Raw genomic sequence first — 11,751 nt, 5'->3', positions numbered from 1 at the left:
TCAGCTGTGGGGCTCGTCACGCACGGCTGCTAGATCTCTGGTCTGATCTGTACTTCGGACTTGGAGCTTGTGTGGGTTTCAGGACTCATTGGTTCCGGTATACTGAAGACGTTGTACCTGTGAGTGCGAGTGATGTGGTGGTGATACCTGTGAATGTGTATAGGCATCAGCGTGGTAATCTCCATCTCATAAAGAACACTTCCTCTCTAAACAGATACAACTATTTAAGAACGGAGGGAGTAACATCGATCCAGATACACTCCCATGCTAAACGAATCGTACACGCATCAGAATTGTACAGATCTCCTACACGGATTTTCGCACGATCAGTTCTCTTATCAACGTCACCTCCATATCCACGTTTCCGGCGAGTTTCCTGACCCATTGCTTGCACAAATGTTCAACCCGTCAATCACCTCTCTTCTGCTCCATCATCTATTTGGCCTGTCATCATCTCGTCGTCAGCGTGCAGTTTCAGATGCGTTCAAAGAGCGAGACAGGGGGGAGAGAGAGAGATCTATGTCCTTGTACAACCTACCGAGGATTACTGTTTTGGAAGTCAATTAATCATTTTAATTATTTTTAGCTGTCAAATTGATATGTTAAGTTTTTCATACTACTCTGAGCAAGTAGTAAATCATATCATTGTGCAGCCACCTCGGGCCATAGGGTCGATAAGGACTGTTGATCCAAGGATTAGTGACTAAACTCTTTTTGAAACAAAGAATTGTGCTGGGATATATAATAGCACACCGCCCCGCGTCGCCTTCCTCTCCCCAAAGCTCCCAGACCTTCGCTCCCTCCCAACCACATCGATACTTCCCAGCTAAAAGCTCCTCAATCTCGTCTTGTTTCGGCCCCGACTGTCCATGGCCGACCCCCAAGCCGGAGCGAGAGCTCCGCCGGAGCCGCAGGCGGACGCCCTGGTGGAGTCCGTGCGTGTCGACGGCGCCGCGGCGGAGGCCACGCTCTCCGATGCCGAGCTGGCGTGGCGCCCGTCAGGCCGCGTCCGCGACGGCGCGGGGAGGCGGAAGTTGGAGCTGGAGTCGGACGTGCTCGGGTTCCGGGTGGATGGGAGGGCTCTCAAAGTCGCGACCTTTGCGAGGTGGGACGAGGCGGGCGTAGGGAGGCCGCCGTCGCCGCTGGGCTGCGGCGGCGCAGGTGGAGGGGACAGGAGGAGAGGAGAGGTCGTGGTGGAGATGGAGAGCGAGGAGGCCGCCGAGAGGTGGGGGGACGCCATGAGAGATCGCTTCGTCTCGCTTGGTAATTCACTAGTCCTTGGATCCTCTGTTTTTTTGTTCTCGATTTACAGCGTGCAATTCCATGATCTCCTGCCTGCTCGTTTGGGTCGTGTTTGGGGTTTGGCTCTTGGTGCGATTTGGATACTTGAAGATTTCCATTTCTGTCGTGGTTTGAGAGATCGGGTTAGTGCTTAGTGCCCGATCGAGGAGCGTTGTGGACTTGGTAGGAATCCGTTGACTTGGTTAACCCAGATAATTAGGAGATTTCATTGGGGATAGGGAGGAAACAGCCCCAAACAAGCGGTTTGATTCATTTCGTTAAGTTAAAAGCTGACGAAACGAGTTCTAGATAGGAGCCATAGATATGCACAGTACGCAGGCTCAAAATCTTTCTTGCTATTCCTGTCGTGGTTGCGTGGACGCGTGTCCCGGGCAGCTCTGTTTCATGCTTTGTTCCCAAACCGTCAAATGTCCATCCAGTCTTGTAGTTGCATCGTGCTTGAATTTTATGCTTCTGCTGAGTACGGCTCCTATGTGATGCTTCTAAATTTAGTGCTAACATATGTAGGTGCACGAACCAATGCTATGGAATATGGATAGTTTGTTTATAGACCCATCCTTTTCTGCTTTATTTCTCAGTGCTAATGTTGCCACCTATGGCACCTTGGAGTGTTCCGTTACACTTCAAGAAAAGAAATGTCAGTTGGACTCTATGTTTTCGTGTACTTCTGTAATTCTGCACGATAGCTCCAAGCATCCAAGGATTTTACTTCTATTAAACTAAGCATTAAGTAACTCCTGATCTTGGTTTGTGCTTGTCTGCATTTCTGAGCACAAGCATGTAGGAGATTGAAAAAAAAATGCTTATCTGTTTCTTGCACAATATGGCATTGGATAATAGGTCGGCCGAAGAGATTGTTCATCATAGTGAACCCTTTTGGTGGGAAGAGAAGTGGGCGGAGGATTTTTCAAACCGAAGTGCTACCTCTTATTGAAGCTAGTGGCATCCAATACACCATGCAAGGTTGTGATCGATGTTTATACTTTTCCTAATTATGAAAGATCCTCCCTAATGCTAAAATTTAGCTGTGAACTGTTTTCAGAAACCAAGCATCGTCTTCATGCTCAAGAAATTGCTGGTTCACTAGATCTGATGAAATATGATGGGATTATTTGTGTCAGTGGTGATGGTATCCTTGTGGAGGTTAGCTAAATGAATCCTTCACATATGAGACTTGCTGCAGATACACTCTCTTCAGTATTTTTAGACACCATTCAGAAAAAATTGAGATTGTTTAATCTGTTTGCTTGTATTCTGTATTTGTTTTGAACTTTTTTCTTTTCTTTAGGTTGTTAATGGTCTGCTGCAAAGAGAAGACTGGAGCACAGCAATAAAAGTACCACTAGGGATCATCCCTGCAGGTATATGATCATAGCAATATCCTTATCAGTTATCATAGGGGTGTAGTTGCATGTTGAGCTGTACTATACATAGCTTCGTTTATCGCAGCAATACTCTTCTAATAAAATCATTTTGATCCTGAGTACCTTTTATTCTTACTGTAGCTGTAAGCCTGTAGCTTGTGTTTTTTGTTCGGCCCTGGTGAAGCATTTGAGTACATATTTCACACATTAAATGTGCCACAGGTACTGGAAATGGAATGGTACAAGCTCTATTGCACTCTGCTGGTGAACCTTTCTCCATGTCTAATGCTGTGTTTGCAATCATCAGAGGTTAGTCTTTACCTCCACGATATTTTTCTCTGTTCATCTATGTAGCCATGTTGTGTATCCTCTCAAAAATTTATGCTTCGTTGTGTCTGCACAAAGGCTGATTCAACCTTCCGACAACACAGGTCACAAACGTGCCCTAGATGTCACCTCTGTCGTGCAGGGCAAGACAAAGTTTTTTAGTGTCATGATGCTTACATGGGGTATGTATTGTACTACTTTGATGCTACCTTTTCCAAACTACAGTTGATAACACTGGCTGTGCTTCTCAGAGCTTGTTCTGTCACTCTCTACTTCTAGGGCATTACACCATACTTCACAAGCCTGAAAATGATTTCTGAACTGCAGGTTTGGTAGCTGATATTGATATTGAGTCAGAGAAGTTTAGGTGGATGGGAAGCGCTCGCATTGAAGTCTATGTATGGTTGCTACCCTAAAACGCTTCTATAAAACACTTCATTCATTTGGATACATATGCTTTCCTGCTTCGAAAGATGCATCTGAAAATTCTTAGTCAAGTTCCTTCATACTCAAGTACAGTCAAGGGCATGTATTGCAAATATTGATGTAGTAAATTAACTGCATGCTCTAACTTCATTTCAGTCCCTTGTACGTGTGGTGAGCTTGCGACGGTACAATGGGCGTATTCTTTTCATTCCAGCTCCGGGATATGAAGGATTTGGTGATCCCGTGGAGCAAACTACCAGTTGTAAATCTAATGGGGCTAGCAATAGTGTTGAAGGAGACAGATCAAGTGTCTCTAATGATGAAACATGTACCTATCCTGGCCCTTCAGTTGATGAAGCTGATGTTAAATGGAGATCACTGAATGGTCCATTTGTTAACGTCTGGATTAGCAATATTGCTTTTGCTTGTGAAGGTGTCATGATAGCACCACAAGCAAAGGTTAGTCTCACACCATCATTTTGGTTCATTTCTTCATATTTCATCTTTGACGTACTAATAGCTGAAAATATTCTGTTTTGCCATGTTTCTTTTGATGTTTCTAGCTGTAAGTTTCATATTGTGTCAGTTGAGCTGCATCAAAACTATGTGAAATCATCGGTTGATTTATCTATTTATCGCCAAGCTCTGGGTTAGGCCATAGTGAATCCTACGTGATCTCCAGTCAGTCAGTGGCATAGTTCATCATCTTGCAGTTAATCGACAGTGGCATAGTGTCTCCGTCCTAATTCTTCTCTACCGTCTTGCAGTTTGCGGATGGCTTCTTGGATGCAGCTATAGTGAAGGACTGCCCAAGGTCCGTTGCTCTCGGGCTCTTGCTTCGGATGAAGGACGGAAGCTACGTTGAGTCGCCCTACGTACAGTACTTCAAGGTATGTTAACTATCCCCCGCGCATCCCCAGAAAATGCTCCCTAAATTCCAAATATGGCAAGGAGCTGATACATGATCATGCATCTTACTGAACTGAATTGTCATCTCTGTACCTGTTACTATCAGGTAAAGGCTCTCCGGATTGAGCCGGGACTGCGTGTGGGCAACAGTAACCTAGGTGGCATCATCGACTCTGATGGAGAGGTTCTCGCTAGAGGCGACGTATCCAAAGCCGGAGGCGAGCCAGAGCATCTAATGGCATATGGCCCCCCTATCCAGCTGACCGTGGATCAGGGGCTGGCCACCATATTCTCCCCAAGATGATGATTTTTTAATTCCTTAACTCTTTCCCTGTCCTTGCACCCCCCTCACATACATGTTAGCATATGTTGTATGTAAATACTCACACCACAATGCAAGAGGCGATGTTTCAACATTTCTGCTAAACTACTCATAGCTTTAGAACTAGGTCTGAAAGTACAGCAGTGTGAGAACTGTACGAGATTTTTTTTCCTCAACCATGCAGGAGGACTGCATGTGTTGTATTAGAAGAGAAATTGCAAAGAACATACGGTACGGGAGATCACTCCTTGCAAACCTGTTGACTATCCAGATGCGTCTCCGAATACCGAATGAAAAATTTGCAGTTCAAAGGAGCGCAGACCTTCCAAAATATGGGATGAACCTCTGAAATCAATCTGGCGGAATACGACCCGGAGCTTGTCGACAACCAGATCCACTGATCTTGAGCATCAGGGGTGATGACACAATTATTTGCTGCCAAGAGGACATGTAACCCCTGGTGAAAAACAGATATGGAGATGGGGTTTTGAATATCACACAACCACCTTGCGTTGAGGAGAGCATCAGCCAGACAGCCAGAGTCATTTTGGATGCTTAACGATATCTTCTTCTTTTTTTTGCGAGAAGATGCTTAACGATATCTGCTCAAATAAATCCGGAGCAATGTCTTCTACGGACGCACATTTGATCCATTTATCGACCCAAAAGAAGACGCTACGACCGTCACCCATATTCACCCGAGCCGCTGCATTGGAGATCAGACGCCCGATACCGTCAGCACGAGCAAGAAGACAATTGCGTTGATTTCTCCGGGGAAGATCTGAGAAGCCACACGACCAACAGCGTAGGCAAACAAGGGCCAGGCCCATCAAGCGCAAGTCCAAAATCCCGAGCCCATTGCAGTCCTTCGGGCGACAGACGGATGCCCAACTGACTGAATTAATTTGATCATATATAGTTTCTACTAATATTATTTGTTGTTATGCAGTCAGAGTCATCGAACAAAAAAGAATAAATATGAATCGAGCCACATTTTGTGTGTGTCAAATAACTACTTATTGTACTTGTCTGTATACGTCACTCCATTGCAACCAGAGCACGTGTTCCCATGCGAAAAAAGAAAATTGTACTCCACGTTAGAAAAAAAACCGGGGGTGCGGCTGCTCTAGTAGGAATCCATTTTGCCACTTCCGTATCGATGTATCGTGAAACCTTGTGGAGAAAAGAGGGAAATTTTCCTTGCAGCAGTCAGGCACGCGAAGATCCCACCCGGATTCAAGACGGGGAAGTGGCAGACTGGCAGGCCGGCACGCAGCTCTTTATTTGTTTTCTCGTACTACTAGATGGAAAGAAACGCGCTGGGGGAGGGAAACCAGCATGCACGGCAGCTCGTGAGGCCGATTGGCAATTTGCCATCGCGCGGACTGCGGAGCCGGAGCGGGGGATCTTGGTCATATATAAAGAAACTCTTTCTGATTTGATTGGTGATTTGAGTTTGACGGGCGCTCGATCGACCGGTGGCCCTGGGCGCCGACGTGCACGCTGCATTATTGTAGTACTACCCGGAGGGGATGGGGAGGAAGAGAATCTTTTCGGAGAAGAGATCGCCGGCCGCAAGAGCAGAAGTTTTTTCTTCCTGCAGCCACCGTTTACAGCTTGCAGCTACTGCGGGGTGTCTGTGGCCACGACTGGTGTACAAAAGCCAGCCTCCTAGAGTGAGTCCTAGGGCATGATGGTACGTACTAGCTGCAGCTGCTCGCTGTCAAGAAAGGAATACATTTTTTCTAGGGGAGCTGTCTAGAAAGGAAATAAGGAAGACGTTGTGATGAGATAAGCGTGCATCATGGAGTTTCTACGGGAGTATCAAATTAAATTTTGGCATGTGCACATATTCTAGTTGGAGTAGTAGATATATATATATGCATATCCAAATAACTTGTCTTTTTAAGTGCTTGAACTGTATAATATTCTTACTACTAATATATTCATATATGGAGTAGCAGCCAGGGTTACACACACCGGAGAGAGGACCCTCTGATCCAAAACATACTATCTGTTTATGAGAGCAGGTTGCATGTACAGTTGTACTGCGTGCATGTCTTTGTTTTCTTTAGGTTCTCAGCATCCACCTGACTATCACCAACTCGTACCAAAATCAATTAAAGAGCACACTTCCGTGTACACATAAATGCATGGATGCATGCGTGGAGCAGGAGTAATTAGGAACGATGCTCCTGGATTAGTACTAGTAGTACGGTGCTAGCTAGCCAGCCAACACATGGCGCACCTGCATGCACCTGCCTTGCATGCGTTGATGCATGCATGCCAAGATCATTTTAAAAGGTCGTAGCATGCATGCTTGCATGAGCCGCGCCTGCCGCGGCAGGGTCCTCTGGTCAGACAGCCGGTCCATCCTTGATGCGATCCAATCGATTGCTTGCTCAGATCGTCTCCATTATTTTTGCCGTGCAAGGATTATTTCTTTATTTATTTATTTCGGCGAGTTCAATTGCAAGGAGAGTTGACAATGGGGATAAGCTGGATGGTTGACCGAACCAGGTACGCAGAGTATTCTACTCCTAGTTAAGATGCATGATTTGATTCCTGGACAAAAAGATTAAGATCTTCTGGACTTTGTGCAACATATGAGCGTATTACAACTCTTTGTATCCCACTCGATTGGAGGCCGAATTTTTCTTTGTACCAAACGATGATGATCCAAATAGCATGAGACGCCACGCATACCACGTTACATATCGTATTCTTGCTCTGTTTTCCATTTTCTCGTGAGAGGAATGCCATATGGTATACCGACAAAAGGGTGACCGAGAAAAGACAAATACGGTTCCTATCACAGAACTTCTTACGGCAAACTGCCAACGCAGGGAGGGCTGTAGAGACATAACGCGCAGAACATCCCTCTTTGTAGCTAGCGCACACGCATGCCTGCTTTATTGTTTTTCTGCGGACCATACGCCGACAGATGCACCATTTTGTTTTGGCGCACTGATCTTCTTGTTTATCCCCTCATTTCCGCATGCATGACCAAATCAACCTTGTTTGTTTTATGATTCTTACGTGGTAGGCAACAGAAAAACCCTAGATAATCTCAACCTTTTTGTGACGGAGTAGTTTTATGATGGTTCCTACGTGGGGTAAATGGGCAATAAGGAAGTAGGCAGGTACTCCTTCCGTTTCTAAATACTTGTCGCTGTTTTATTGTGTTTCTAAATGAGCAATCAAAAATGGTGAGATGGACTAAAACATCGACAAATATTTAGCAAACGGAGGAGGAAGTAGCACATGGCCGAAAATAAAAGTTACAAACGTGCATAGGCCACCAGCTGATGCCAGCACAAATGGTTACACGTACGGATTGCATTACGGCATTAGGCAGGGATCGAAAATAATAACTTATGCATTGCACGCATAGTGTGACTCAAAGCTAGGCAATAGTATATCAAAGCTAGGCAATAGTATATGCATAATTATATTTTACGCAGCCAGTTTCTGCTGTGCCTTCCATGTCACCTAGAGATATGATTTCAAAATATGGGGTGTATACAAATCAGTCATTGCCCCATTCTAAATATAAAAAGTTTTAGTTGTGCCTTAAGCCGGACTTTTTTTAAGTTTGATCGAGTTTATAGAAAACATATCAATATATTTAGAATGTAGAATAATATACTATGAAAATGTATATAACGATCGATTTATAAAATGAATTTAGAGTTGTAGATATTGGTAGATGTTTCTATAAACTTCATCAAAGTTTTAAAAGTTTGACTTAGAACAAAGTTAACACTTCTTGCATTTAATTAGAACGGGGGGAGTATTTCTCGATATTGCTTTAGGGTGGTAAAAGTTTAACTAAGAAACGACAACTCGTGGAACGATGCCAACCTCGGATGCTAGGGGATCATTTTTCAGTCACGAGGACAAGATGCAAATAGATCACTATTAGGGTACCATCATCCGACCCTAATTCGTTCAATCAGATGAACGAAAATTTCAAAGTCACGTCACTTTTTTGGAAAACCAATTCACTTAGTTGACCTAAGCAAGGATAGAAAGGTATTCTAATGGTGACCCATTTATATATCTCAACACCCAATACGGTTTCTTCATTTTTCTCTTCCACCCTATCAACAATGCTACGTTACTTTCATAAGAAAAGTGCACGCCCTTCCATCGATTTAGGCTAAGTTTTGTTCCAACTCTGGTTTTGTAATGCAACTGATCTTTTTGTATCAATAATTGACGCAAGTCTACCTAACCATGCACGCATAAATTAGACTTGTTCCGTACTCACGCAAGCTTCTCTGTTACTAAAATGTACGGAGTATGATTTAATGCAGTAGATCCACGTGCATGCATGAGCTAATTAAATCGATCGATGCCGTGCGTCTAAGGGTGTACTGGCAAACTTGGTGAGATGAACGGGAACAACATGCATGCACGCGTAATTACGATAATTCAAACTAAAACAGGTAGTAGTAAAAAAAATCGACAACAAGAGTTTTAATCGGCACGCTGACTACGCTAGATACAGGCCGGGCGCTACACCAGCGCAGTGCCCGTATATTGAAACAGACTAAGTGCAATATATGTTTAAATAATAGTGTATTATTTATTGTTTCAAATCAAATACAATCTCCGATACATAATACTTGTAGTTGATTTAGTACAACAGTTGTATCAGCGACAAGTAACATGGACCAAAAAAATAATATGGATCAGAGGGAGCAGTATTATACATTTTTACATCAACGGTATTTGCCAAATCAACCATGTCTTCGTGTAAATGTGACGAACACCATTTAATACTTGCATAAGCATGAAGACAACTCGGCCAGGGCCGGGCCTATACGCCCCACGATAGAAGGGCTGTAAGCATGGGTCCAAGCGAAAACAAATTGCATCTATGTTTTTTTAGCCCAAACATAGCGCCCCTGCCTTGACTTTGGCTGGCTGGCCCAACATGCACACTCCTTTTGACGTGTCCCTCCTTTCGCTGTTGCCCGCCTCGTTCTGCGTGCCTGCTAGGATTGTCCCCAAACTTTTATCCTGATTTTCTAGCATTTTTCCTGCAAAAGAAGTTTCTCGAAATAATAAACCAAGATGTACGAGGAAATTTTTTGTGGTGACAATTAATAGAAATTTAGTCCAGAAAACTTAATGAAAATTGGTAAGAACCAATAAAAACATGATGAAAGATGTTTTCAACGTATAAACGTGTCATGGAGTCCTACGGGTTCTAGACATAACCCCTAGCCCACCGAGTTCCCCTGGCTAACTCACGAGACACTCCTATTATAGACACAATTGCACTATGTGACTTTCCTACAATGCAATCAAGGCAGGAGTAGGACTACTACTAAATCCTTGGGGCTCTAATCTGGTAAATCTGAGTGTTAGAACCCATCGGCCCCGCAAAGCGTATTTGCACATCCAAAGAAAATCACATGCAAAGACATTATTGTCGCGAGGTTCTGATATTTCATTCCTCGATAATAGCTATTTACTTATCAAGGACTGACACATAATGCATAACCTTCTACATGTGAACAATTATTCTAATACATGCAATATCTATAACTAAAGTTGGACATTAATCGTATAGATCGTCAGAAGTCAAGGCCAGATCTGGAGGGATTTTTTGTAGCAACGATGCATGATTTAAAATATTCGACTTTACCGACTAGTAACGTCTACTTATAGATAGCTACATACCAATAACACAAACTTTGTGTAGTCACCAATTAGATACATCTATAACCAAAGGCGAAAATTAATCGCGATACATATCTGTAGCCAAAGATCATCAAGGGCGGATATGGATGATTTTGTTGGTAATTTTGCATAGTGGTCCTCGTTTCCTCGGAGAAGATCTTTGTGTATTAGTGTCCATGCACACAAACTCTTTTTTCCTAAATCTGCCGTGCCTTCGAAATTCCGGGGCAGAAATTCATCGTCCTACACCTTGATTTTAAGTCTCACAAACAATGTGCTCACGAGACCAGGTAAATCCATACTAATGTAAGCCTCGTGTACCCAAAATTTTAGAAATGGTTGAATTCATATGTTAGAAGTTTTGAAAAACTCTAAAATTAAAATATTTGAAAACGATATTTAGTACTCCCTGGAGGGAGTAGCTTTGAAAAGATTGTGTAAAATTTGCATGCAACGGCACGCACGGGTATCACCCGTCTGGAGGAGTCGAGGACGTCCGTCCGTCCGCACTGTTTGCCCACTTGGTGTCCAACCGCACTGTTTGCACGGTAACGACGGCACAAACCAAACGCAACCAAGCACGCACGTACAGTACTGTACAAAAATGTACAGACAACAGTACGTACGCGCGTACATACGTACTAGCCTCTGCATGGCTGGCACCAGTGGCACGGGCTCACCAATCTCAAAGCGCACGCGCTCACCACCCGTCCGTCGTACCGTTCGTCGATCTGGTGTACAGGCGTACAGCCTTGGTTCGACAGCTGCAGCAAAAGGCAAAAATTAAGTGCTAGCTGCAAACAAATCGATTCGTTTCTCCCCGCATAAAACAAAGCCGCTGACCAGTAGGTCCCGCTCCCCTCTATCTGGATCCCCGCGCCGCGACGAACAGGCCCGCGCGACGACGTGTTGGTGGCCTCGGCGCCGGTCGTGGCGTGCATGGGCTCGCCAGCTGTGCTCACCGGGAGGTACGGATACCGCCATGATCCCAGGCTCCCAGCATCGCCCTCACGGCCTCACGTACACGTACGCTACGGTCGCGGGACAGGAGCGGTCGGTAAGTCCACCGCAGGCGCGTGACGGGACGCCGCGCACCGGCAAGGCCCGCATGGCTCCTCCGCGCATCCGTTTCCCTGCCGAGCTTCCTCCCTGCGGACGTACCAACGTCGGCGTACACGGCTGCTAAATTAACCCCGGATTAGTACGTACTCCGTAGTTCCGTTCACGCTCGGAGGTTACGCATGTACGTACGTACCCAAGTACGTGGTGCCGTAGATAGCCAAGGGGCCGGCACTTGTTTAATCTAGCCGGAAGATGAGATTGGCAAATTTCTTATTTTAACGTGGAACGATAGAGGTCGTTTTCGTCGTGTTATTTTACTGACGCTTGCTCACATCACGCGGTCGT

At 44.8% G+C, this 11,751-nt stretch overlaps 1 protein-coding gene across 1 annotated transcript; it reads left to right on the top strand.

Moving 5' to 3' along the window:
* The first annotated feature begins 771 nt into the window (after positions 1-771).
* LOC100831815 (sphingosine kinase 1) lies at positions 772-4,907 on the top strand. Its single transcript, XM_010238693.3, has 10 exons — positions 772-1,263; positions 2,143-2,265; positions 2,345-2,445; positions 2,591-2,663; positions 2,889-2,975; positions 3,098-3,175; positions 3,321-3,391; positions 3,576-3,878; positions 4,187-4,309; positions 4,435-4,907. Exons 1-10 carry the CDS (start codon positions 870-872, stop codon positions 4,630-4,632), a joined length of 1,551 nt encoding a protein of 516 aa, XP_010236995.1. The 5' UTR covers positions 772-869; the 3' UTR covers positions 4,633-4,907.
* Positions 4,908-11,751: the final 6,844 nt, after the last annotated feature.

This window comes from Brachypodium distachyon, chromosome 1, assembly GCF_000005505.3.
Source record: "Brachypodium distachyon strain Bd21 chromosome 1, Brachypodium_distachyon_v3.0, whole genome shotgun sequence".
NCBI lineage: Eukaryota > Viridiplantae > Streptophyta > Magnoliopsida > Poales > Poaceae > Brachypodium > Brachypodium distachyon.
Note: the sequence above shows the minus strand (reverse complement) of the source record. Positions and strands in the feature narration are given on the sequence as shown.